The sequence below is a fragment of the Giraffa tippelskirchi genome, chromosome 4 (assembly GCF_054371585.1).
Source record: "Giraffa tippelskirchi isolate mGirTip1 chromosome 4, T2T-mGirTip1v1.2.pri, whole genome shotgun sequence".
Classification (NCBI taxonomy): Eukaryota; Metazoa; Chordata; class Mammalia; order Artiodactyla; family Giraffidae; genus Giraffa; species Giraffa tippelskirchi.
In genome coordinates, this window is record NC_137278.1 from 154,975,161 (window position 1) to 155,002,706 (window position 27,546).

The window sequence follows — 27,546 nt, forward strand, 5'->3', positions numbered from 1 at the left end:
GTTCAGTGGTAAAGAATCCACCTGCTGATGCAGGAGACATGAGTTCGATCCCTGCTCTGGGAAGATTCCACGTGCCACGGAGCAACTAAGCCCATGAGCCATAACTATTGAGTCTGCACTCTAGAGCACAGAAGCCCCAACTACTGAGCCCACGAGCCCCAATGACTGAAGTCTGCAAACTCTATAGAGTCCGTGCTCCGCAACAAGAGAAGCCACTGCAATGAGAAGCCCGAGCACCACAACTAGAGTAAAAGCCCACAAAGCAACAAAGACCCAGCACAGCCATAAACAAATAAAACTATTAAAATTTTTTAAAAAAGAGGAACTGCTGAGGGAGCTCTCTGGATAGCTGGGATCCCTGTTTCTGGCACAAGAATCCCAGAATCTGCTACACAGCTGTCCAGGAAACCTCAGGCCCCACCCAGCTACACCCTACTATCCAGAAGAGAAACAAGGCCATGTGTTATTAATATCAGGAATGAGGCCAGAACCAGTGTGTATACCACCACAGAGAGCCTTCAAAGCATGCTACAGACATCAACAAATGAACCACATTTTTCCAGACAACTCCAAGTTTGAGTCAACAACTGCAGAAGATTCCATGTGGCAAAAGTAATGTAACTGGGGAAGTTCCAGGATAAAACCATAGTCCAAAGCATCACAAAGTAAAACTGAACAAGAGAGGTCTATGTCACAGGAGTAGGAGGGGAAAGAGTCAGACATCTTGGGGACGCCATAATAAATGTGTGGAAGGGAGAAGCAGCAGACACTGTCAGCCACTTCCATGAGGCCCACCTGTTGTTTTCTAAAATGTGTCACAAGTCAGGCACCAAAAAGCTAGACCCAGCATGACGCAAACAAGGAAAAGTTTCTACTCTCTTTGTTACCTAACAATTTTATTTAATAGCTTTACCCACAAAGTATATAATTTCATTATAAACTCAAATGAAAAACAAATTCTGGGTATGAAAAGGCTTAGGAAGTAAACTTCTTTTTGTAAATGTCCAGGGTTAAGAATAAACATATCCTCCTGGGCCCAAAGTCTCTGGAACCTATTCGGCGTCTGCTGCATCTTCGCCTTCTCCACACTCAAACCGCACAAAGTCTACGACGGACACCCCGTAGGGCTGCACGTACTGTCCCAGTGTGATGGAAGGGTCTAGCAAGTATGGCTGGGACAGCATCTTGGTTTCCGCCTCTCCCCCGGGCTCATCGTCCAGGGAGCCAACAGAGAGGGGAGCCATGCCCACCACGTGCTGCCCAAGGCGGCGGCCAAGGTCTTCGAGGTTTGCCTTCAGCTCTGATGTCTCACAGATGACCAGGGCCCCATACTTCCCCAGCACCAGGTTGTGGAGCGAGGGGCTGTGCATTGCCCCATGGACATAAGAGCCAACATAGAACCCAGCTGGCACCTTTACCCATGCAGCCCGTTTCAGAATCATGTTTTCTCCCAGTTTCCCTGTGAAAGAGCAAAAGAAAAAAAAAAACAAAAACACGCTTCCAGAATACAATGCCCATGGTAGTACCAAAATATGCACAGCAGTGGCCAAGCCTGGGAGATAGTCCTCTGCATTTATACTGTGGATGTGCCGTAAGATGGAAAGATATCATTTTCAGGACAAATAGGAAAAGGGGTTTTGGGGGAGAAGGTGGGAGAAGTGAAATGCACTTATGGAGCACCAAACAGGTGCCATGCTGCTATTTAGAAACACAGACTCTGGTGTCACACAGACCCTGGCCACAGGTTCTGCCTCTCACTGGCCACACGACCTTAGGCAAGTAACTTAATGATATAACCCCATTTACTAATTCATCAAGTCTTTTGTGTTCTCACCTGCAAAATGGAGATCATGCCACTTAACCTGAAGGTAGGGTTACTGAGAGAAATAAATAAGATGTATAAAAGAACTTATTACAATATCTGGCCCTCTAATAGGAGCACTCTCATCTGGCTAACATCACTACATTCAACTTAGGCTTAGAGAGCTTAAGGAACCTGTCCAAAGCTACAGAGCTAATGTATGGCACAGCTGGAATTCAAACTCAGATCTGACTCAATTCAGGGTTTTTCCCCACCAAATCACTACCCCTCCCCCAAACCACCGTAACTGACACAGACAACTCCTGATGATCTGATACTGGGGGAAAAATCCCAAACTAAAAGCCCCGGAAAATCTAAAACCCCATGTCATCTGGTGGTTTCAACTTCCCTTCATCAAAAATAAAAAGATAACATCTTTGGAGTTACTTATAAGAACAAAACCAGATTCTAGTCCCCCCCCCCCTCACCATTCTCTCAGGATGCTATCCCCTCCTATCAGAAGCCCAAATAAGTCAAAAGGTAGGAAGGGGTAGGAAAATAACGAGGTCTGGGTAAATACCCCTGAATTAGCCATCGTTACATCTAAAAGTCACAGAAGTCATAAACCAAAAGGGATCTTAAAACAGCTCTAAGCACCTACCCAACAGTCAATTCCCAGAAACTGACAAGGCTGAAACACCCAATTCTTCCAGAATTTCTTAAGAAATTTCATACATAGCTGGCTGGCTGGCTGGTTTCTCAACCATGACTCACTGAAACATCATACATACCTCAAGATGACCTGATAAAAACAGAACTGATGCCTTGACTGGAAACATCAGATGAGCAGTAAATTCCCGCAAGCTCCACCCCAGCCCTGCTTCCCTCCTTCTATCACGGTCGTGTACAAGGAAGGCAAAACCCCTGCTGCTCCCACCACAATGATCCAGATGCAGTTCCTGCAGCCAGTGGTTCTGAAAAAATGTACCTTCACAAACTCAGGATCAGATTTTTTTTTTAAAGAGAGGACAATTTCCTAAACACCATGCCCTGAAATATTCCTGGATCCCTTCGTAAAGGTGAAATAACCTCTGATGGACTGTTCCCTTCACGGTGTATAGAGAGGCAGTCAACCAGAGGTCAAAAGGCCATCTCTGCCTAAAGACATGCCTTGTTTGGTCAGCAGTGATGCCTGCTAACTTTAATTAGTTGCAAACAGCTAAAAACTAAGATTTTTTTTTCATACAAATCTAAATCCTTTTAAAGGAATTAAAAAATTCTGATGACACTGGGATCCTATTTCCCTCAAAGTCATCAGGTGGCTTGGTAATGGTTTCCTCCAGTGGAATGTGAGCTTTTCAGGGTGTCCACTGCTCACCAATCTCTAACACGCAACCCACCTCTCACATTCATATTGTCTGACCCTTGAAGGAACTTGACCTTGTAATTTTTGATCTAGATTTGGAGGAATATCAAAGATACCAGGAGATTCAGTTCTTAATTTCCAGTTTCCACATCCTTACAAATACTCACCAATTGCTAAGGCCAGCTGATCCTTGAGAGAACCCTCTCTCTTGGGTCCTGCTGGAAGTTCAGAGAGCTCAGAGGAATTCAAGAAGCCCTAAGGGCACAAAGAAAATGAACAAGAGTCATTTTCAGTACACCTGAACATGAGTCAGTCTGTACAATTCAAATTACCAAGAGACTAAGCAAAAATATAGGTTATAGGTTATTCCTCAGAAAGTTATTTAAGACAATTAAGTAGAAACAATGTTTTCATTAAGCCAAGGACATTAACAATTGATAACAGCTCCACTTTTATAAATATTTTACTCTATCAACACTCCACCCCCAAATCCATCCCAATCTCCAGCCTAACTTCTTAGAATGTAGCTTCATAGAAATCAGGAATAATATTTTCAAACAATCATAAAATACTAAAGCTAAAAGGTTAGTAGATTGTTAGTAGGGATGAAAAATGGTGCAAATCCAATGGTGGGGGATTGGACAATAGCTAACAAAACTATTACATATACTTTTATCCTTTGATCTGGCAATCCTATTTCTAGTACTTTAATACTCTTCCGATGATACAAAAGTACATATGCACAGTTATTCATTGAGCAAATATTTCTAATTGTAAAATACTGGAAAGTTTAAAACTCCAAACATAGGCAGAGACTGGCTGAATAAACCACAGTACAGTCACAGGTGGAATACTATGTAGCTGAAAAAAAGAAAAAGTTGCCTCCATGAGTTGCTAAGGAGTATTTCCAGGGTATACGAAGTGAAAAAAGCAAACTAAAAGAATATATACATATTATATCACCATTTGTGTAATAAATATTTGTATGAAAGTGTTAACCTCTCAGTCGTGTCCAACTCTTTGTGACTCCATAGACTGCAGCCCGCCAGGCTTCCCTGTCCATGGGATTCTTCAAGCAAGAATATTGGAGTGGATAGCCATTCCCTTCTCCAGGCGATCTTTCCAACACAGGGATCCAACCTAGGTCTCCTGCATTGTAGGCAAATTCTTTACCATCCAAGCCACCAGGATGAATATGCTTATTTTTGCAAAAAGGATAACCAGAAACCAATGAAGTTGGTTATCTACAAGAGTGGATAGGAATGGGGTAGAAGGGAGAGGAGGGAGTAAGACTTGTGTATGTGTTGGGGGGAGGTATTATAGTTAGTTTTAACTTTCAGAACTTCATTAGTTTTACATATTCAAAAATAAAATTAACGAAGACTTGGAGTGAAAATGAACACTGACCAAACAGAAACAAAGATTCTAACTGTATTTCAAAGGAATAACATAACTTCAAAAGGGGGACCCAAACTAATCCAAGTTATTTTTGATTCAGTCCTTTGACCACATAACTTTAATAAGGACAAAAAGAACCTCAAAGAAATCTTGAACTACTTTTTATTATTTGCAGTGATCAGGGATAGTAACTCTGAAACAAACTGTGTATGTACTGTACAGCAAGTAAATAAGCAAACATACTGAAGTTTCTAGGAGCCAGTGCATTCACTATGAGAGAAGAAAGGCATAAATTACAGAATGGGGGAAGAAAAGGAAGGAGCCTGTGGTGCAGGATTAGAACTGAAACATACACACACACACACACACTTCTAGCTCTGCTGAAAGAGCAGAATAGCAATGACATCTCAGTAGAAGTAAGCATACCCAATGCCCAGATCCTCCCCTGGAGGAGAGTATGGCAACCCACTCCAGTATTCTTTTTTAATTAATTTATTTTTTAATTGAAGGATAATTACTTTACAGAATTTTGTTGTTTTCTGTCAAACTTCAACATGAATCAGCCATAGGTATACATATGTCCCCTCCCTTTTGAACCTCCCTCCCTATCCCACCCCTCTAGGTTGATACAGAGCCCCTGTTTGAGTTTCCTGAGACATACAGCAAATTCCCATTGGCTATCTATTTTACATACGGTAATGGAAGTTTCCATGTTACTTTCTCCATATTCCAGTATTCTTGCCTGAAGAATACCATGGACAGAGGAGCCTGGAGAGTTATGGTCCATAGGGTCGCAAACGGTTGGACATGACTGAAGAGAGTTAGCATGTACACATGCACACAATGCCCAGATCTTTGTTTCTAAATACCATCCCCCCACCAAAAAGAATCAAGAGCCCTTGTAGAAGTGGCCAGTTCCATGGATGGGGGCAAGGAAAGTATGACATAAGCCCAGAATATTTTGTTATGCCAAAAAGTAAGGAAATACTTGGAAAATAATAAGCTATACCAAAGAGACAATGGAGACAGCTTGCACAGGCTGAGGTTATACTGACCAAATCCAGGGATAATTTGAGCATTAAAGTGACTAATAGATTATATGATGAATTGTAGCCTATCACATTTAATACAAAAGAAGAATCTACAATGGAGAAGGAAATGGCAACCCACTCCACTATTCTAGCCGGGGAAATCCCATGGACAGAGGAACCTGGAGGGCTACAGTCCATGGGGTCACAAGGAGTTGGACATGATTTAGCAACTAAACAACACAATACCAAGAGTAATTAACATTTATCACAAGATCTCAAGAGAAAGATAAACAGAAGGAAAAGGGTGGTACAAACAAAAAAATTGTTGTGAGTAGTTGTTCGTTTTTGCTTTGACAATAAGGATGGATCAAAGGCATACGGATATGTCAATAACTCCTTCGTTGATCCTTCTACAGAAAAGAAAATGCTCGGTCTCAACTGTGCCTTTCTCTAGGATTAGTATTTAGAAATCCTTTCCTTAGGACATTCTAGATTCCCAAATACAAAGTTTCACCTGATTTGATGGATTTTTATCCCACGGGCATTCATTCATTCGTTAACAGAGATGTAATGAGCCCCAGACAAGTGCTGGGCCCACCCCTCATGCACCAGAGACACACTAGTGAAAAGACAAGTTTCCTGCTTCATGAAACTTATAGTCTATTGCGGAAGGCAAACAAGGAATGAATAAATATAAATGTAATATATAAGCACTATAACAAAATATTTTAAATGAAGCAAAATAAGGGGACAGAGCAATAGGAGGAAAGGTACTCCTCTCCTGAAAGCAGAGACATGAAATAAGGAAGTGAGACATGAGAACATCTGAAAAAATGGAACAGCAAAGACCCTAAGAGGGGAGGAACAAACCCAGCATGTTGGAGACAATCCCAAAACTCACTTTACTGTATGTGGACAGTTGATCCTTTAAGTTCTGACAATGCAACAGGGTTCCCAGGGCTACTTGCTGGACCAACTGTTGAAATTTTAAATTTCTGGAAACAAAATCTGTCTCACAGTTCACCTATGGGAATAAATTGATATTGTTGTATAAGCTGTTTACTAATAGTCTCCAAAAGTGTCTTAAAGCAAGGTATTGACAGAACAGGCAGCGGACCCAACAAAACAGAAACAAATGTCTGTGGGATTTTAAAGCTACAGTTGCTCCACTAGCTTGAGGCCAGAAACTTAATGAAGTGATCCCTGCTGTGCCAATGAGTCAGCACTGACCTGCACCTTCAGAGACTGGTTCCATAATGTCCCCAAAGGATTCACTTCAAGTTCACACCTGCCTGTGCCAGCAAGCCATAATCCCCTCATTCTCTGGGCTCCTCTAATGCCAAACCACTTTTGTGATTCTCATAAGGAGCATGCAACCTTGATCCCTCACATGCACAGTTCAGAGCAGGGTTCAAGCTCCTATGAGAATCCAATGTCACCATTGATCTGATAGAAGACAGAGCGCAGTTGGTAATACAAGCCATCAGGAGAAGCTGTAAATACAGAGGAAGCTTCACTCCCTCGCCTGACACTCACCTCCTGCTCTGTGGCCCAGTTCCTAAGAGGCCATGGACTGGTACCAGTCTGTAGCATGGAAGTTGGAGACCCTCTGGGCTACCCTAATAGGCCTTTCCTCACCAACAACCTGTGCATGTCTATACTTATATGAATCCAGAGCTAATAACTGGGGTCTCACGGGCTTAATTCTAACTAGCTTTTATGGTTCTCAAACACCTCTTCTTTAAGAATGCCAAGGTCTACCACAAAGCCCACACTCAAAGAGACAGTTGCTTCTGATATCTAGAACTCTGACACTCACCTCTACTAACACAGTAGTGTCTCCTTCCTGCAGCAGCCCAATCAGACCTTCTTTGGTCTTCCTGCCATGGAGCCTAGCAGCTTTACTCCAGCCCTCCTTCTGGGCCTGCTTATGGAGCCAGCTCTCTGCCTATAAATAAAAAAGATAAAGGGCAGATGACATAAGCACAGAATTTAGAAAGGAATGGGGCTCTAAAATATCTTCAGGTTCCCCAATTCTTTCTCCTTCTCCTCAAACCTACAAAAAAAAACTAAAGTAATTTATCATTTACTGGCAGCATACCACCAAATGCCAAACAGTAGACATTGTGCCTGATGTTTAGTAAATTTTAAAAAATTATTTATTTGGCTTGTGGATCTTAGTTGCAGCATGAAGGATCTTCCATCTTCATTATGGCATACAGGATCCTTAGCTGCAGCATGCAAACCTTTAGTTGCGGCATGTGGGACCTAGTTCCCGGACAGGGATCAAACCAGGGTCCCCTGCACTGAGAACTTGAAGTCCTCGCCACTGGACCACCAGGGAAGTCCCATGCCTGGTATTTTGGATAAGTTTAATCTTCACAACAACCCTATGGGGGAGATAGCAGTATTTTCTTTATATATAAAAAAGAACAATGCAACTCTTAGAGATTAAGTAAGGTATCCAAGGTCGCGGGGATTAGTGTGAGGGTACCAGGATCTGAGTGTTGGTCTGGCTTTGACTACTATAACATCCTTGCATGGAATAATGTGTTAGCCCTGGGACCCCGAGTCAGTTGCTTCAAAACAGGTAAGAGTCAAAGGGTGAGATTGCCATTAAAGTCAGAATCCTGTGTGGGGCTGTGTATGGGTCACAGGGACAGCAGGTGTGATTTCTACGGTCCCCAGCGCGACCTCTGGAAAGCACTGGGGTCGGGCCCCAGTATCCCACCCCCGCTCCCCTCCACTTTCTTCCCCACACCTGTTTGAGATCCCCGCCACAAGTCTCCAGGGCTTTCTTGCAGTTTACAAAGGAGTAGCCCGTTTTCCGCCGCAGTTTCATGAGGAGCTCCTTGCTGGAAGCCGAAGACAGCCAGGACCCAGAGTGAAATGTATGCCACGGCTGGGGCGACTGAAGCAGAGGGAGCCCAGCCTGGAGGAAATAAGAAGGGATGAGCAGCAGGAAGCGGCGAGGAGCTCCGGGGGAGGGAGCACGTCGGCCGGGGGACGACTTCAGGAGAGACGGGCCCAGGGGGTGGGGGGAAAGGCAGCGCCGGGATGCTGGACCGCGAAGAGGCACCGAGGTGGGGAGAAGGGTGAGATGGAGCCGAACGCAGCCAGGGAAGGGGAAGGGAGCGTGCCGGGCGCACAGGAGACCTGCAAGGAAGGCAGGAAGGGACCAGGGCCAAGAGCGCTCAGCGGGCAGCTCCCGGTCCGCGCTACCAGGCAGAGGCGCAATGACCGCAGCAGCGACATCTTTCCGGGGGGCCGAACAATGCAGCCGGTCGGCGCACCTATGAGGCCACGGACCTACGGCGTGGCAGCGGGGCCAAAACTCTCCACCAGAACGCGCCGAGCGGGGACAGCGCCACCTGCTGCCCGGAGGGCGCATTTGCCTCCCCTACTTGGTTTACTGAGATGACATTTCACAAGAGAATTATTCCCCAGAGGTGAAATAATGGAAAACATGAAACCGAGTTGTCACAAAATAATAACACAAGACACGTGGTAGGACTTTATGTTTATTTCCAATGCTTATTTCTATATCCATTTATGGCTCACTGACAAACTTGTGAGGTAGGAGAGTGGGTTAAGAAGTTTGACCAAGGTCACCTAGGGAGGAGGGAGGGTGTCCCTCCAACAAACCGAGTAAATTATTTGTTGAACAAGCAGAAATATTTGATATGTGCCTGGAACCATATAGCCCTACCCTCTAAGGTGATCTGATGGTGAGAAAATAGGGAGCAGACAAATGATCACACAAGACAAGGTAAATAAACCCCAGGAGACAAAGAGTTAAAGGGTCTCAAAGGAGAAAAATCATATTCAAACAGGAGGCTCAGATAAAGCTTTTTTCAGGAGAGAGGCTAAAAGCAATGAAGATTTTGAGAGGTAAAAATATAACCCAGGCAGGGAATCATCAGAAAGAATGAAGGAAGAAGTCAGAGAATTTTGGTGTGGGTTTAGGGAACAAAGAGTAGACCTTTTGTAGTTTGGCCAGAGGTTAGAACATGTGTAGGAAACCAGTAGGAAATGAAATAGAAGGGTAATTTGGGATCACATGGGATACACTGAGTACCAAGCAGAAGAGCTTATTCTTGCTTCTGTTGGCAGCAGAAGATAATCGGAGCTGATTGTAGAAGATTACAAGAGTTTACAACACAGTTTGAATGGGAGTGAATGGAGGCTAGGAGGCCACAGGAGGTGATGTGTGACCCAAGCAGTAAGTCAAGAGAGGACCAATCAGAGGCCCCACAGTGGGAGAAGAAGAGAGGTGAAGGCAAAGCACATTAGGAAGGAGGGACTGACAGGGCTTGGAAAGGTACAAAAAAAAAAAAAAAAACAAAGAGAACCTGGAACTTAGTGACCAGGACTCCAACTCCAAAAAAACTGAAGGAGCTACAGTCCAAAGGACAGCTCTGCTGCCTAACCCCAACTTCAGGGCTAGGAAGACTTGACCCAGTTAGAGCCACAGTTCCACCAGACTATCTCTAGAAGCAAGAAGTGGGTGATCTGAGGTTTCTTGCTTCCCGGCACCCCCCAGCAAAAGTCCATGTTCTCTGGATGCAGGAGAGATCTTTAACGCTTATTTTCCTTTAAAAAAATTTCCAATAGAATCTGGAAAAAATAATCCATTCTGTATAAAAAGACAATGGCAGGACGGACAGGATCATGACTGTCTCTCTGCAGCCACTGTTTACATCCCACCTAACCTCCCCTTCCCCTAAAATCCTGGCTGCCCTCTCATCTTCCTCTGCTGAGAACAGGAACTGGGAATTTCCTTTGCACTCTAACCCACACAGCAAGGGCTCTAGTATCCCTAACAAGTGGCACCTCCCTGCAGCTTCCCAAGTGGCTCTCAGGAAACAATGAGGGAAGGAGGAAAGACAGGCAAGGGAGATCCATCTTTTTTTGGTCCTTATGTTTATGGCTCTGGAGATATGGCAGTTCCTTCATGAGAACGAAGGGTTCAGAGGAGCAGAAGGATGACATCAAGCAGGTCTTGGTCCCCTGTGCCTGGCCCTATAGATGTTGACATTTTCATCCTCATCCCGCTGGGCCAGCTCCAGTTGGAAATGCTGGGGCAGGAGGTGCTGAAAGAAGCTCTCTGTCCCATGCTCCTCTCTCATCTTGGAGGCCAGATAGATGGTGCCATGGGGCCCGCACAGATGTCGGAGGGTCCCCAGCAGCAGTGGGAAGGTGGGCTCCAGGTACACGATATCAGCCCCCAGCACCAGGTCATAGTCTCCAGGGAAGACATGCTGGTCAATCCCCCAGGACAAGGCGCGGACCTGGGCCCGGCCTCCAGGGGGCACATTGGCCTGGACGTTGCCCTGGATCTGTTCTAGGACCAGGGGTAGGTCAGTGATGGTAACATCCCCCCCTGAGAGAGAGGAAGGAGGAGAAATGCAAGTCAGAGGGACCAACCAAGGGGTTTCAACTCCTGCCCAGAAGGTCCAGAGACCTCGGGGCCTAGAGGATAATGTTTTGACAGCCCAAAGTCCACATTTTGGATTTTAGCTGCCCTAACCTCAGCTTCATCCACTGCCATCTCATTACTCTACATTCTACAACATCAACATTCTCGCTGAGCTAATCTTCAACCTCTCTGCCCAACACACAACAATCAGATGTCAGCAGAAGCCTGGGCAGGACATAGCTGGAGGTGGGCTATGAACCCACCCCCTACTGACACAAACCAGCCTTCATGGATCTGGAAAGCTTCCCAGAAGACATGACCTCAGCAAGCCTTAAAGGGCAAGGAGGAGTTAGTTAGTCAGGTGAAGTTTCTCAAGCAGAGAACAGAGAGTACAAAGGCCTGGTGATGAGAGAGCACGGTGTATGCAAGGAAGGCTAGACCTTAAAGAAGGTGGAAGGGAAATGTGTTAAGACATGAGAGTACAGAGGAAAATCATTATGGCATGCTAAGGAGATCCAGGCTTGATCCTGAGGGCAACAGGTTTAAGGGCAGAAGCAGAGGGTGATGATGATTAGATTAGGACTTCAGAAAGCTTCCTTCATGCAGTAAGTACATGTATTGAGCATCTACCAAGTTCTGAGGGTACAGGGGTGAGCAAGACAAGACCTTGGCCTTCCTTGAGATTTGTTATAGAGGCGGAGACAAATGAGGTAATGCAAAACTATTGAGTCATAATCATGGTGATTATTACAGAAACAGGAAATATGCAGAATTCATTCTTCCATTAAATAGTCATTATGTGCCTATATGCCAGGTGCTGAGAATACAGCAGTGAACCAATCAGATAAGAATCCTTCCACTCCTAGGGCTTACAGTCTAGTGGCTAGAGACAACAACAAAACATGAAACAAAACACACTGTAAGTCAGATGGTATGCTGAAGCAGGGAAGGAGGATAAGAACCGCTTGAGAGACAGGGTAGGGAATGTCACTTTAAACTGGGTAGTTAGGGAAAGCTTCAAACTGGTAGTTAGGGAGCAGATTATGTTTGAGCAATGACCTGTACGAAGTGATGGGGCAAACTCTATGGGTGTGTCAGATTGAAAAGTACCAAATGAGGGACCAACAGAAAGAAAAGAGGTGAAGGTAAAACACACGAGGAAGGAAAGACTGACAGAGCTTAGAAACCCCTCCCCCCCCCCAAAAAAAACCAGCCATAAACGTAAGGACCAAGAATAAAGACCTTGAGGCAAGAGTTCACTTAACAAGTCTGAGGACCAGTAGGAATGCCTGTAGCTGGAGCAAAATAAGTGAGACAAATAATCTTAGGGGTCAGATTCTAGATAGCGCCTTGTAAAGCAACCAAGAAGTTTGGTTTTTAGTATGAGTGAGATGGGAAACTATTAGAAAATTTGTAATGGAAGAATGTCATAAACTTTATGGCTTTAAGAATTTAAGAATGGCTCTAAAGAGATCACTCTGGCTACTGTGATGAGGAAATACTACAGAGGGGCAAAGTCAGAACAGACCAGTTAGGAGGTGGCTACAGTTACCCAGGTGAGAAGTGATCATGGCTTGAACCAGGGCAGCAGTTGTCAGATCCTGAATACATTTTGAAGGTAGAGTCAATAGGGGGGTTTCTGACAAATTAAATATGCACTATCAGAGAGAGAGGCTGAGGATGGTTCCAAGATATTTGGCCTGACAACCAGAAGATCAAATTGTCATTTATTTAGGTGAGGAGGGCTGCAGGAGGAGCAGGCTGGACAGGAAAATCATGAACGCATTTCTGGACACATTAAGTTTGACATGTTTATCAGACAACCACAGGAAGGTATCAAGTAGGCCGTAGGTTATACAAACAAGTCTGGAGATATAAGTAGGAGAGTCAGAGTCATCAGCATGGAAAGGACATTTAAAGCCATGAGTACACAGAATAGGGGAGGCATCAAAGGGCTGCTCCTGAGCCCTGGTGTACTCAGACTTTTGGTTGTGAAGAGGAAGAGCAACCAACAAAAAAGAATGGAAAAAATGCCAGTGAGGTGGGTAGAACCCAGAAGCGTGGTGTCTTGGAATCCAAAGGAGGAGTGTTTCAAGGAGGGAATGACAACTGCCACCAAGTCCAGGAAGCTGGGCTCAAAGTGACTGCTGTACTTTTATTTTCTTTAATATTTATTTATTTGGCTGCACCAGGTCTCAGTTGCAGTATTGCAGGATCTTCAATCTTTGTTGCAGCATTCAGGTTCTTTAGTTGCGACATGCGAACTCTTAGTTTTGGCGTGTGGGATCTAGTTCCCTGATCAGGGATGGAACCTAGGCCCCCAGAATTGGGAGCTCGGAGTCTTAGCCACTGAACCATCAGGGAAGTCCCCTGACTGCTGTACTTAACAACATGCAATCAAAAGTGAAGTTCACAATCTTGACTGGAGCAACTGGAATGGAGAAAGCAAGTTGGGGGGGGATGAGGGGGTGTTCTGGAACAGAATTGAAGAAACAATAGGAAGAGAGGAATGACAGTGAGTATTAACTCTTCTGAGTTTCATCACAAAGCTGAGCAGAGAAATGGAATGGTAACTGGAGGGATGTGTAGGATCTGAGATAGGAGAAATTATAGCATATTTATATGCATAATACACACAAACACACATATGGAATGATCCAGAAAGAAAGGAAAACAGATAACACAGGAGAGGCAGGGGAGCAGGGTATCTGCTTCAACAATGTCTTTAAATAGATGAGAAGGTTTAGGGTCTCATGAGGCATGGGGGGCTTGACCTTAACTAGGAGCACAGCACGTCTACCATGGTAGCAGGAGAGAAGGCAGTGCAGACAGACACAGCTGGGTGAGTAGATGCTGTGAGAGGAACTTGTGGACATTTTCTATATGAAAAAAAGAAGCAATCAGAAGAGCTAGGCAACAAAGTCATCGGCTGGAGAGAGAGAGACATTTGGAGGTATGAAGGGTGAGATGGTAAGAAATAAGACATTTAGGAGAGCAGAAGAATAACTGGATGAGAGAGAGGTAAGAGGCTAGCGGGACATCATTTAAGGACACATCTGAGGATAATGACAACAAATTTAAAATGAAACCAGTCAGCACAATTGTGTCTATAATACTAGAAGTATCTAAGATAGCTTGGGGGTGGGAGTGTCCTGGAGGCCTTCCCTGGGAAGTGATGTTTGAGCTGAGCACTGAAGGCATATGCATTAACCAAGTGGTACGAGGGGTACACATAGAGTACAAGTACAGCCTATGTGAAGGCTCCAAGGAAGGGGACACAGAGATAGGCTTAAGGAACTGGCAGGAGAGCACTAGGTAGCACAAGGAGTTCAAGAGGGAGAGGGGGAGGCACAGAAAGAAGCTAGAGAGGGAGGCCATGCCAAAGGGACTGGTTCTATCCTGAAAGCAGCAAGAAGCCATTGAAAGATGGGGAAGGGGTGCTGAGACGATCACTCTGCCAGCTGGGTGGAGCGAGCAGAGGTCTAGGTGGGGGCAAGGAGTAGAAACAGGAAGACCAGTTTGATTAATTGTAGCCATCCAAGCAAGTGATGGTGCCAAGGACAGGGGAGCCATCAGTGCAGATGGAAAAACAGGAGATTCAAGAGATTTTTAGGAGTTAAATCAGCCAGACTTGGATAATGGAGATGGGGATGAGAAAAAGGGACATGTCAGAGGTGGGTCTAGATTCTCCACTGGTTGGATGGCAGTTTGATTCACTATAATGGGGAAGCCTGAGGGAGAAACAGGTTTGGTGGCAGAAGATTACAAGATTTACTTTGGCCATGCCAAACTTCTCCCTAGGGAAGCTTGAAGACACTAGTGAAAATCCATGGGAAAGTTGGCAGTGGCCTGAACTAGAGCTGGGGGGGTGAGAACAGACAACTGGGGAAGTATTAAGGACATGTGACCCACAGGACTCACTGACTGCCAGGATGCGAGGGGAGAGGGCAATGGATGAGAATGACACCCAGATTTCTGAGTGGGCAGCAGAACAGAGGACAAAAGAAGAAGTCAGTCTGGAAGCAAGTGAAAGGTGTTTTCCTTGATATTACACATCTTTTCTGCCATTTCAGCATAGCTGGCCACTTCTTATCCACCCATCCTTCATGGAAAGCTGCTGGTGACACTCCTTCGGTTCTTTTCTGAGCCTGCTATGCTCATACTCCTCATCTGATAGACTTTCTTCTTGATGGATTCCCAGAATGTCAAGGGAGACATGGCAGAGCATGTCCACTGGCTCTGCACATACCTCTCCATAACATCCTGTAACATCTTCCCCCATCTTCAACACTAGACCATAAACTCCCTGGGGAGAGGAAATCTGTCTTACTCATTGCTGTATACCAATACCTAGCACAATTCTTGGCACATACAGGACTCCAAATACATGTTGGTTGAATGAATAGAATAAAAGAATGAAAGCCTGCAACTGGGAAGACTTCCCTGAATGTGTTTTGTGTTATGTCCCTATGAACAAGGACATGTTAATTTGCATTCCTAGGGAGATGTCATCGTAAGTGTTCTTAAAGGAATGTTTTCAGTGTGAAGTTTTGCCTGCCCATCAGATTGTAAACCAAGGAATTTTTCCTTTGTAGTTTTTGATTCTCGACAAAATGAAGCAGAATTTTTACCTTTTTCTTTCCCAAATCTGCAGTGCCTAATTCCTACCCCACTTCCGGCAAAACACAGCCTAACCCTCAAAAACTCATAAGCTTGTTCCTCCCAAGCAATCAAAACCTAAAGAATCAAAAATATATTCACAGTGAAGTTAGAAAGTACTCATGAGGTTTAATAAGGAGAAGGCAATGGCAACCCACTCCAGTACTCTTGCCTGGAAAATCCCATGGACAGAGAAGCCTTGTAGGCTGTAGTCCATGGGGTTGCTAGGAGTCAGACACGACTGAGCGACTTCACTTTCACTTTTCACTTTCATGCATTGGAGAAGGAAATGGCAACCCACTCCAGTATTCTTGCCTGGAGAATCCCAGGGACGACGGAGCCTGGTGGGCTACCGTCTATGGGGTCGCACAGAGTCGGACACGACTGAAGCGACTTAGCAGCAGCAGCAGAGGTTTAATATCCGCAGATTGCTCCCTCTAGAGAGTAATTCCATATAGGCATTTTAACAGAAGACCATATAAAAAGCAAAGATTTTTTCTGACAGCATTGTCCAGGAAATCACAAAGAGCAAAAAGGTAAAAAAAACTCCTACTAAGGCCTGCCCAAATTTTATTTCCTGCCCCGCCCCACCGGAATCAATCACCATGGGTGCTGGAACAGCCAATCAGCACCATCTGGCACACAGGAGCAGGCAGAGGCAAAAACAATTTTTTAAGTATGTTAAAAAGAAAACACTGTGTTGGTCCCAAACCACTCCCCTCCCTCTCTCAAGAATCCAGGAAGTGACAGGTTCTCTACATCCCCGTTCCCCTCACCCCCTCCCACCGCAAAGCTCACGCACCCTGCAGCGCTGCCAAGATTCCCACGATACCAGTCCCCGCGCCCAGTTCGATCACTTTCTTGCCTCGGAAATCCACATTTTGACTCTCGAAATAGTTGCACAGGCTTAGAGCCTATAGGAGAAAAAAGAGAAAATATAAGATTGCAGCAGGGATGGCTCCATATGGGAGAGCGGGAGTCCGGGGTCTGACCTCCCCGCGGACCCTATCCCAGGGCCGCCCACTCCTCACCGCATCCCACACGCGCGCTGCCACCCCGAGGCTGGACCCGAAGTTCTCCGTGATATTCAGCACGTGCCCACAGAAGCAGAACCTGCTCTTCTCCGAGTAGCAGTCGGCGAAGAGCCCGACCTCACGTGGGAACACCGAATCGGGCTCTGATTCAGGATCTGGGCGGGAATCTGCCATCTGGCCGAGAGAGTGCCCTGACGCCAGCCAGCGCTCTGATCCCTGATCTGAAGCGGGGTGGGGGTTGGGGGACAGCGAGCCCCAAGGCTGCCCGGTGCACCGAGCCCCGCCTCCTCGAGTTTGCCCTCCTTCCTCCAGTCTGACTTCCTGGAGGTGGGATGAGGAGCTGCCTCCCTGGCTCCGGTCCCCAGCGCGCACCCGACGGGACTTACACCGGGCTACTAGGGGGTCAGACCCAGTGCACTGTTCAGAGACTGGGAGGCGGGGAGAGGAACGAGGATTAATTCAACGTAGGAAAGCGGGGTCCCTGGACCCCTCTCACTTGCAGGGTGCACAGGGGCCTGCAACAGGGATAGTAACCCAGACCAAACAGAAGCAGGCTAACGATAGAGGCTGGGTGCGAGTCTGGCCTTGCCAGCCCAGTTAAAGACCAGCGGCGGGGAGGTACCCTTCCGCGCGGCCCCGCTGCGGACCCCCCTTCCCAGCCCAGCTGAATTCACTCTTGGGGCTTTAAGGGGAGGGCTCTGAGCATATGTGCGCCTGGCTGCGTCATTCTCGTGCGCCCAGAGCCTAGTTCTTCACGTGGGTTCTGTAGAGAAACTCGCGTTGGAGATCATGGCGGGAACGGAGACAGGGGACGCGGCAGGAGCCGAGGCCCCACAGCCTCAGAAGCGCTACTATCGGCAGCGGGCTCACTCCAACCCCATGGCGGATCATACGCTGCGCTAGTGAGTGAGCGAGGCAGGGCGAGCAGGGGAGCGAGAGGAGGGCAGAATTCTCGGATTAGCCCGGAAAAGCGATTGTGCTGGAACGGTTGGGAGGGTTTAGGGTACTCTTGGGAGGATCGCTGGGTGACGTCGATTTTGTGTGTGGTGGCGCGCGGGGGGGGTGTGTGTGTGTGTAAGATTCGGCAGAGGGCGGAGTTTGCGGGTTGGAGGGGGCGTGGTGTCCTGGACGACGTCTGGGTAGGATTGCTAGGCTGGGAAGAGAAAGAAATTGTTACTGGGACTAGCGTGATGGAGGAAGAATGTCGTTTCCATCTTTCAGTTTCATCTGTGAAATTTAACAAAAGGCAAACTTGGGGGAAGGGATAAGTTAGAAGCCTGGGATCCACATGTACACACAACTAAAGTAGATAACTAATAAGGATCTCCTGTATAGCACAGGGAACTCTACTCAGTCGTCTGTAATGACCTATATGGGAAAAGATTCTAAAAAAGAGTGGTTATATGTATATGTGTAACTGAGTCACTGTGCTCTATAGCATAAACTAACACAACATTGTAAATCAAGTATACTCCAATAAAATCAGTTAAAAAAAAAAAGAGGAACTTCCACACAACCCCACCCACACCTTACTCCATCCTCTTCCCGCAGAGGACTTCAGCAAAGACAAGTCCCAGTGCCTTAGGCAGCCAGTCTCTGGGACAAGGGGAACTTGAACCCCAGAAAGTAGAGATGCCCAGTCAGTCACATCAACCCGGAAAGGGAGATAGGTGGATCACAGTCATGGGCCCCATGATAGGCCGATGATTCATACTGGGGGTTAAGGGTGGTTTCCATTGTCCTCCCTAGAGGCCAAAGGGCCCACTCTTACAGAATTTTTGAGAAACCCTCCTCTCATGCATCTCCCACCCTCACCCATCCACCCACACACATAGTACCACTTCCACAATGGCGTAACCAACCTTCTCACATTTCTCACGTCTTCTCTCCAATAGCCCTGTGAAACCAGAGGACATGGACTGGTCTGAGCTATACCCAGAGTTCTTCACTCCACTGCCTCAAAATCAGAGCCATGATGACCCAAAGGATAAGAAAGAAAGGAGAGCTCAGGCCCAAGTGGAGTTTGCAGACATAGGCTGTGGCTATGGCGGCCTGTTAGGTAACACTCTGGCCCTCTCTCTGGGGCAAGAAGAGGCAGTGCCTAGGTTCTGCCACCTCAGCAGGTTTGCTGGGGGCCATAGTTGGCCTTTCCCCTTCGGACCAGACACTGCTTGCTGTGACATCGTTGTGAAGAACCTCCACCTTTTCTCTACTCTGGGTCTGTGGCCTTCGCCCGGGAGAAGGGAGGGGGCTGCCTCAAAGCCTCTTAGAACTTGAGTTGTCTTGCTCTGGCCCTGCTCCTGGCACTGGTCCCTACATGAGCCATTTCACCTGCCAGGTGCCGGGTCAGTGAGCTGGTCAGCACAAGCGTCAGAGATTAGTCGCTGTGGCCAATGATCCTGAACTGTCTTTCTCGGGGATTCCACCCCCCTCTCCCTCCCCCCCCACCAGAACTCATTCCTTCTCCAAGATCCTATTTTCAGATTTCTCTTATATTGTCTGTGTTGTCCCAGCCGTTCATGCTAGACCCACTTCTCTATCTAGAGCTCTGCCATGGAAATAGCAGCATGACAGAGAGGACGAGCATAGTACTCGGTGGCAGGAAACCATGGTTCCAAGTTCCAGTTCTGCCTTTTCTTAGCTTTGTGGCTTCAGCCATTTCCCACACTCAGTTTTGTCATCTTTGCAGTTTACCACATAATGTCATGAGAATTAAGTGAGACAATGTGTGGAAACACTGTGAAGACTTTAAAGCATATGCAAAGACACATGTATTGCCAAGCCTTCCCACTTCCGGTTCTGGTGACAACTTTGGGCTGTCCCTCAGCCTCTCCAGCACAGAGCTATCCATACAGGTAGCTCTCTGGCCACACTTTCCGTTCCTGATTTGGGTAATTGCTGATTGAGGCTTCCTTGCCCGTGTTGACCCCTCCGTACATCCTGTAAGGATGAGGTTGATTCTGTTTCTGTGTCCAGTGGAACTGTCACCGCTGTTCCCAGACACGCTGATTCTGGGTCTGGAGATCCGGGTGAAAGTCTCAGACTATGTACAAGACCGGATCCGGGCCCTGCGAGCCGCTCCTGGAGGTGGTTTCCAGAACATCGCCTGTCTCCGCAGCAATGCCATGAAGCACCTTCCTAACTTCTTCCGCAAGGGCCAGGTGGGGCAGGGCCCCAGGGGTTTGGGCTGGTAAGCAGGTGGGGTGTGGAGGCCAAGCTCTCACCACCCTGTCGGCGTTCGTCTGTCTCACAGCTGACAAAGATGTTCTTCCTCTTCCCTGACCCACATTTCAAGCGGACGAAGCACAAATGGCGAATCATCAGTCCCACACTGCTGGCAGAATATGCCTACGTGCTGAGAGTTGGGGTGAGTCGAGAGCAGGAGGGAGGATGAGGTGAGGGGTCTAATAAGGGGCCTTCCAACCCGAGAATTCAGTGGGGATTCGTTGGGGACTCACCACCATCCCCATCACCCTGCTGCTTGACCACTCGCAGCGCCCTCTCCAGAGTGACTTTGCCTGCGCAGGGGCTGGTGTACACCATAACTGACGTGCTGGAGCTGCATGAGTGGATGTGCACCCACTTTGAAGGGCACCCCCTGTTTGAGCGTGTGCCTCTGGAGGAGCTGGTAAGTAGGGAGCCTAAGAAAAACTGTGGAGAGTTACAGAAAGATCCTTGCCAGAGTGGTTCTGTCTTCTTTGAATCCAGCTTAAAGCCTAGAGGATGGGATGAATGGGACCAGGGCAATCCGAAAGATGGGCAAGGACTTACTGGATCCTTCCTTCTTCCAGAGTGAAGACCCCATTGTGGGACATCTGGGCACCTCAACCGAGGAGGGAAAGAAAGTTCTTCGCAATGGAGGAAAGAACTTCCCAGCCATCTTCCGAAGAATACAGGATCCCACTCTCCAGGCAGTGACTCCCACTCCTACCCCTCCTGGTCACTGACTTTGCCTTTGCCTTAGTGGAACCCCATCTTTGGGGGACTGGAAAGGAGATCAGGCCCTTGGACCTTCCCAGCTGAGCCTGCTACAGAGAGAGCAGGCAGCAGTCTCTCAAGTTGAAGAGCTGCCCAGGGCAGGACCCTGGATTTCAGGACTGCCCCAGACTCCTCTCACCTTCTTGCCCTTCCAGTGGCAGCAGAAAGCCAAAGCAGCTGACTGGGAAGGTCAAAAGACCTTGGACCAGAAGGGATCCTTGGAAAGGAATGGGGACTTGCTCTTTCTTAGCACTCCCTTCTCCTAGGAGCTCTCCTTCTCAGCTGGAGTGAAGAATGCAGTTCTCCACTGTCCCTCTAAACTGTCTGCTAGATTCAAATCACGTGCCCGCTCAGGTTTGCTTTACAGTTCTGAGGGTAACATGTATATGTGTGCCCATACACATGCTAGTGTTTTTGAGGAAAGGCTAGAGTGTGTATCACTCCCATCCTTTCCCTGCCTAAGACTTGACCTGGGGAATTCGTGTTCCCTTTGTTCTGGAGATCCTGGGAGGGTGTGGTGGTGGAGACCCCCTCCCTTCTCATGTTGACCTTTGCTTTGATTTCAGAGCTGACTGACTAGCACTGAACCTGCTTGTGGGGGGGCGGGATTAAGGAGCAGAGAGCTGAACTGGGGAGGATTCTGAGGCTAAAAAGTGGAAAGGGGCTGCTGACTAGAAACCCCACACACACACGCACAGGAGACTGAGTCAGCTGGAGAGTCAGAACTCTAGCTTAACCCTTGCTCTGGCCAAGAGCCCAGAAAAATCTCTCAACTTTTCTAGTTTGCAATAAGTTTCTTCATTTCTGCTCCTCAAGTCCCATATTCCCATAGCTGGTAGAACAGGGCTTGTTGACCCAAAAGACCAACCCCCTCTCCTCAAGGAATAAAAATGAAGGCTCCTGAAACCATTTTAACCCATGAACCCACCTGCCCTCTGTCCAGTTGGGGGGTGTGGGGGGCAGGGGGAGCCATGTGGGAGTGCAGAAGAATTCTGCTCAGGTACAAAAAAGGTGCAGCCCAACGAGGCCAGAATCTGAGGAGAGCTCCAGCTATGCCTCTTCCCGCTCTTCCTCCTGGAGGAGCTGGAGGGGGAATTCCTGAGGAGGGCCCCCCCGGGGTGGGGGGCGGCGAGCTCCCTGGGGAAGTGGTGGGAATACCAGGGACCGAGTCTGTGTCTTGGTCAACTAAACCTCACCAAATACACTTTCTGAGGCAGAGATCTTTAGGCTGATGGACTAGGGCACCAGCCCAGGAGAAACTGAAGCAAGCCTCTCCTCCCAAGAGGGTCATGGTAACATGAGACCCAAGGGAGCCGCCTAGGCCGCTCCGGCCCCGCCTACTGTTCCTGGGTGCTAACCCCAGCACCGACCACTCAGGAGAGGGAATTGGCTGAGGAGCTTGGGGAGGGGGCGTCGCCACTACAGCGTCCAGGAGTTAAATAGCGGCCGGGCAAGATGCTCTGGAGGAGCGAGCTTTGCTGTGTTCCGGAGCCAGACCATGACCCAGACCCTCAAACTCGCATCCAAAGTGTTCCATCGCGTCCGCTGTCCTGAGCTGGGCGCCTCACTGGGCTCCAGAGGCTCCGACTCAGCGTCCCGGGTTTTGGCGGACATCCCAGGCCCCTCCACGCCCGGCTTCCTTGCGGAGCTTTTCTGCAAAGGAGGGCTGTCACGGCTGCACGAGCTGCAGGTAGAACGGGGCGCCGTTCCCGGGACTGAAAGCTGAGGAGGTTGGCATTCACAAACCCTAGTGCAGAACGTAGCAAAGAGGGCCGGTGGGAACGGATGCTCATGAATTACAGAAGAGACGAAGTTGGGGCTGGGGGAGGTGGCCCGCGGGACGCGGGGTCCTCTGGATACCCGGCGGAGGAGTGCGTTCAAAACGCCCCTTCTCGCGATGCAGGCGTCTGGAGGCTCGTAGATCCAGAACAAGTGCGCCGGAGGCGGGACTCTCTTAAAGCTAGTACGCTCCTGTACCTTCAGTGGGGGCTCGTCTTAAGATGAACAGTCCACGGGAGGAGCCTTTAGGGATTTCTCCGCCCAGGTGACCAAATAGAGATGCTGGATGTCAGCTTTGCTCCCAGCTCCTCCGTTTTGCCCATCACACCCAGACTTCCTAGGGATGGGGAGTGAGGGAATGGAGAGGCGTTTGCAGCATCAGAGCCATACACCACTTGGGAGCAGAAGCTCCCCGTTTCAAACCCCAAACAGCGCCCTTGGAGTTGGCGCAGGCCAAGCCGGGAGCTCTCGGCCGGGGTCTCCAGGTCCGCTGCTCGCGTTCTCCCAGGTGCAGGGAGCCGCGCGCTTCGGGCCGGTATGGTTGGCCAGCTTCGGGACGGTGCGCACCGTGTACCTGGCCGCCCCTACGCTTGTCGAGCAGCTGCTACGACAGGAGGGACCCTGCCCCGAACGCTGCAGCTTCTCACCCTGGGCGGAGCACCGTCGCCGCCGCCAGCGGGCTTGCGGACTGCTCACCGCGTGAGTTCTCTGGCCCCAAAGCCCCCGACGTCCAGCTGCCTTCCTCCCTTGCGGCCCGGTCTGGAGACAGTCTGGGGAGGTGGAGGAAGTTGGTCGTTCTCCCAACCTTCTGGCAAATCGAGGTTCCCACTCCAGTCCTTTTCGCTCAAGCTCAGGTGGAGCCCGGCTCTCGTGCTTATTCACCTCTTTATCTTTTGAAGCCGGAATCCTGGGGACTCGCGGAAGGGGCTGAGGCACCAGGATCTAGATGCAAAGGAAGATTCTGTGACTCAGCTTACCCAGGAACCCAGGCCCCTCCAGGGCAGGATATGAGTAACGAGGAGTGGGGATGGAAAGCGGGTGCAGGCAGGGTCAAGTTTCTGTACCCCCGAGAGAGAAGACGCTATCCCTCTCCTGGCCACCCCAGCCCGACACGCTCCATCTCCAGCGCCACCAGCCCCGTCGGGTCGCCTCTCCACATCACCGTCTGCCCTGATGCGCCCCCTCTCCGCACCCCCGCACAGGGAAGGGGAAGAATGGCAGAGGCTCCGCAGCCTCCTGGCCCCGCTGCTCCTCCGGCCTCAAGCGGCCGCCCGCTATGCCGGGACCCTACACGGTGTGGTCCGTGACCTTGTGCGGCGACTGCGGCACCAGCGGGGACTGGGCGCTGGGCCGCCCGCCCTGGTTCGAGACGTGGCGGGAGAGTTTTACAAGTTTGGACTGGAAGGTGAGTCCCAGGACGGGAACACGCATAGGAAGCACCTGGGCCGGGTCTCGAGGTGCCTTGACAGCGCCCCCTCCCGGCCAGGCATTGCTGCGGTGCTGCTGGGCTCCCGCCTCGGCTGCCTGGAGGCGGAGGTGCCCCCAGACACAGAGACCTTCATCCGCGCAGTCGGCTCGGTGTTCGTGTCCACGCTGTTGACCATGGCGATGCCCAACTGGCTGCACCGCATCGTGCCCGGACCCTGGGACCGCCTCTGCCGAGACTGGGACCAGATGTTTGCATTCGGTAAGGCACAGACAGATTGGGCTTCCCAGATGGACTGGGCTTTCCAGGTGGCGCTAGTGGTGAAGAAGCCGTCTGCCAGTGCAGGAGACATAAGAGATGCGGGTTCGATTCCTGGGTCGGGAAGATCCCCTGGAAGAGGGCATGGCAGCCCACTCCAGTATTCTTGCCTGGAGAATCCCTATGGACAGAGGAGCTGGTGGGCTATAGTCCACGGGGTCGCAAGGAGTCAGGGACATGACTGAAGCGACTTAGTAGGCACACGCACAGCAAGGCACAGAAATGAAGTGGGGATGGGGGAACATAAAGCTGTTCCCAGGTGGTGAGGAACACCCTGTCCCCATCTGCACAGCCCAGCAGCACGTAGAGCAGCGAGAGGCTGAGGTAGCCATGAGGAGCCAGTTTGGGAAGTCTGAGGAGGACATGGGACCTGGGGCACACCTGACCTACTTCTTGCTCCGGGAAGAGCTGCCTGCTGCGTCCATCCTGGGGAATGTGACAGAGCTGCTACTCGCCGGGGTGGACACGGTGAGGTTCTCCCTCTGTGTTGGGAGCCCCACTTCCACAGCTTAACCTCCTCCATCTCGGGGCCATTTCCCTGCCACTGGAAACCCACTGTGGTCCTCTAGGCCAGCTTGGCTTAGCACCTCCTGGGGTCCAGACTGCCTCATATCCTGCCCCCTATGCTGGGTCCCCACTCTCAACACCTCTAATGCTTCCCCCTGTCCCCGCAGGTGTCCAACACGCTCTCCTGGGCTCTATATGAGCTCTCCCGGCACCCCGAAATCCAGACAGCACTCCATTCTGAGATCACAGCTGCGTTGGGCCCCAACTCCAGTACCCAACCCTCGGCCACTGCTCTGTCCCAGCTGCCCCTGCTGAAGGCCGTGGTCAAGGAAGTGCTAAGGTGAGGGGGCAGGAGAGGAGAGCTAGAGAAAATGCTGGGGGAGGGCTGGGAAAGCATATAGGGGGTGGGAGCTGGGAGAGAGGGTGCAGGAAAATGGTACTCTATTCCCTGGCCAAGAATGGGTTTGGACTTTGGGTGGCAGGAAAGGAAGGCTATAGCCCTTGCTTCACCTTGTTGTCTCCCTTTTGTGCTCTGCCATCCAGACTGTACCCTGTGGTACCTGGAAATTCCCGTGTCCCAGACAAAGACATTTGTGTAGGTGACTATATCATCCCCAAAAATGTGAGTAGAGTCTATGGGCCCCTCCTGCTAAGCCATCCCTACCTTGGGACTGTTCCTGTTCTCAGATACTCTCCATAAGCCCTTCAAACCCTCTCCTTGGCCTGGGTGCCTCTCTGGCATATAATGGGGCAGTAGAGAAAAGTAGCTCCAGAAAACTTTCAAATCACAGTCAACCAGAACCTGCCTTCCTCCTAGTCTGTAGGTCCTGTTCTCTACCTCCCTCCTGGCATTCTTGGGCCCAAATTGACAAGTTTGTTTTCCTCCCTCACCAGACGCTGGTCACTCTGTGTCACTATGCCACTTCGAGGGACCCTGCCCAGTTCCTGGAACCAAATTCTTTTCGTCCAGCTCGCTGGCTAGGGGAAGGCCCAGCTCCCCACCCATTTGCATCTCTCCCCTTTGGCTTTGGCAAGCGCAGCTGCATAGGGAGACGCCTGGCAGAGCTTGAGCTGCAAATGGCCTTGGCCCAGGTGAGTGATCTAGATCTTCTACCTTCCCCAAGCTGCTGCTGCTGCTGCTGCTGCTGCTGCTGCTAAGTCCCTTCAGTCGTGTCCGACTCTGTGCGACCCCATAGACTGTAGCCCACCAGGCTCCGCCGTCCCTGGGATTCCTCAGGCAAGAATCCTGGAGTGGGTTGCCATTTCCTTCTCCAGGGGATCTTCCTGACCCAGGGATCGAACCCACATCTCCTGCTTGGCAAGTGGATTCTTTACCACTGAGCCACCTGGGAAGCCCGCCTGATAGGCATAGGGAAATACATAAGACTTGGGAGACTTAATCCTCTGAAATATGTCAGTCCCATCATAGGCCCAGAGGGTGAGTAAGGGTTTTGGGACTATCTTTTTCCCTACCATAATCTTTTACCCTCATTGACTAAGACATCCCCTATTAGCCACAGGCGCCATTCCAACACTGACCATCCTAACACTAATAATGCCCATTACCAATCAAGCCCACCATTGTAGACACCTGCATAGCGATAGCCTTCTTCCTCCCTTTCCAGATCTTGATCAACTTTGAGGTGCAGCCTGAGCCAGGTTCTGCCCCCGTCAGACCAATGACCCGGACTGTCCTGGTACCTGAGAGAAGCATCAACCTACAGTTTGTGGACAGATAGTCTGGTGGAAACAGGCTGTCATCATCACCGTTTCTCTCATCGTAGGGGTTTATTAGGCATGAGACCAAGAGATGTATATTTCTCTGCAGACTGTCTGGTTAGAGAGACCATAGCAAAGTGCTTGAAGCAGCTCTGATCGAGGTAGGAAGTATGCATCTGGCCTGACCCAGCAAGCCTTGAGAAAACCGTGATCCATTAGCCTGCTTAGCCCTTCTAGTCATATCATATGCGTCCTTCAAGGGCCAACTTCAATTTTAACTAATCATGCTGGGTGGCCTGAGGAAGAATTCAACCACTGGCCTTTTGGGGCTTCACAGTGTTTACTGATGCTGCTGGATCAGCACTTACCATGGCCTGAGCTAAGTGTGTATCTGGTCTGCCCCTGGTTGATCCTCTCTTGTTGCCTGAGAGCTCTTTGAGAGGAAGGATAAGGCCTTATTCTCTCTTTATACACCTTGCCGGGGCCTGTCCCTGACTGGGTGACACCATGTAAACTCTCAGATTGTATCTGGATGATGTGGCAGAAGGGACAAGCAGCTTACCAGGCTCTGTCTACCCTGCTTCTTCCTCATCTTGCCCCTAGGAAGGTGAGTCTATCCTCACCTGGGTTATGACTTTTAAAAAAACTCTCCTTGGCTCTCTGGTCACTATTAAGTTTGCTTGCCCCACCACTTAGATCCCAGGCAGAGATGTCTTTGGATCTAAGTCTTCCTTTTACATATTGAAGTTTTTTAAATACTGTTTTTAAATTAAAAAATTGTTTTGAATGTTCCATCCTTGACTTTTGACTTATTTTCCTCACTTCCTACAAAGACCTGGAGGTAAGACCTTGACCCAGATTCCCTACTTTGGTTTCTCAGGTCAGGGAAGTGACCACCCGCCCCCACCCCATAACAATGGGAGGTCTAGACACCTGGGAGAATGGTTTGCATCACAAACCCAGACATTTCTATCTGTGGTGGGAACAGCCAAGTCTGGCTCTCTGTAAGAGATTAAGGAAGGGTGGTGATGAAAAGTAGCTTCAAGGGCTAGGCTGTTAAAAGGGGTGGGGAGGGACTTGCAGAGATGGCCAGAGATGGTTGACTGTTTGG

General features: G+C 49.2%; 4 protein-coding genes across 6 annotated transcripts; 2 read left to right on the plus strand and 2 right to left on the minus strand.

The window, feature by feature from the left end:
• Window positions 1-879: 879 nt before the first annotated feature.
• TSFM (Ts translation elongation factor, mitochondrial) lies at window positions 880-8,865 on the minus strand. 3 transcript variants are annotated; one of them, XM_081594176.1, is made up of 6 exons: window positions 8,819-8,865; window positions 8,358-8,528; window positions 7,416-7,544; window positions 6,498-6,620; window positions 3,335-3,422; window positions 880-1,459 (listed from the first exon to the last, which is right to left on the minus strand). In XM_081594176.1, exons 1-6 carry the CDS (start codon window positions 8,849-8,851, stop codon window positions 1,053-1,055), a joined length of 951 nt encoding a protein of 316 aa, XP_081450302.1. In that variant the 5' UTR covers window positions 8,852-8,865; the 3' UTR covers window positions 880-1,052. The 3 variants fall into 3 exon arrangements, with proteins under 3 accessions (XP_081450302.1, XP_081450301.1, XP_081450300.1); XM_081594175.1 differs by having other exon boundaries at window positions 8,789-8,865; XM_081594174.1 differs by having other exon boundaries at window positions 8,753-8,865.
• Window positions 8,866-9,101: 236 nt separating this feature from the next.
• EEF1AKMT3 (EEF1A lysine methyltransferase 3) lies at window positions 9,102-16,998 on the minus strand. The gene is made up of 3 exons (XM_081594178.1): window positions 16,706-16,998; window positions 16,477-16,588; window positions 9,102-10,979 (listed from the first exon to the last, which is right to left on the minus strand). The coding sequence occupies exons 1-3, from the start codon at window positions 16,880-16,882 to the stop codon at window positions 10,588-10,590; spliced, it is 681 nt and encodes a 226-aa protein (XP_081450304.1). The 5' UTR covers window positions 16,883-16,998; the 3' UTR covers window positions 9,102-10,587.
• A 477-nt stretch (window positions 16,999-17,475) lies between these two features.
• On the plus strand, window positions 17,476-21,601 carry METTL1 (methyltransferase 1, tRNA methylguanosine). The gene is made up of 6 exons (XM_081594177.1): window positions 17,476-17,610; window positions 18,604-18,767; window positions 19,685-19,869; window positions 19,962-20,075; window positions 20,235-20,336; window positions 20,500-21,601. The coding sequence occupies exons 1-6, from the start codon at window positions 17,498-17,500 to the stop codon at window positions 20,653-20,655; spliced, it is 834 nt and encodes a 277-aa protein (XP_081450303.1). The 5' UTR covers window positions 17,476-17,497; the 3' UTR covers window positions 20,656-21,601.
• Window positions 21,602-22,184: 583 nt separating this feature from the next.
• CYP27B1 (cytochrome P450 family 27 subfamily B member 1) lies at window positions 22,185-27,227 on the plus strand. Its single transcript, XM_081594173.1, has 9 exons — window positions 22,185-22,376; window positions 22,974-23,164; window positions 23,668-23,870; window positions 23,952-24,152; window positions 24,502-24,677; window positions 24,884-25,056; window positions 25,260-25,338; window positions 25,611-25,808; window positions 26,342-27,227. Exons 1-9 carry the CDS (start codon window positions 22,185-22,187, stop codon window positions 26,453-26,455), a joined length of 1,527 nt encoding a protein of 508 aa, XP_081450299.1. The 3' UTR covers window positions 26,456-27,227.
• The last annotated feature ends 319 nt before the right edge of the window (window positions 27,228-27,546 follow it).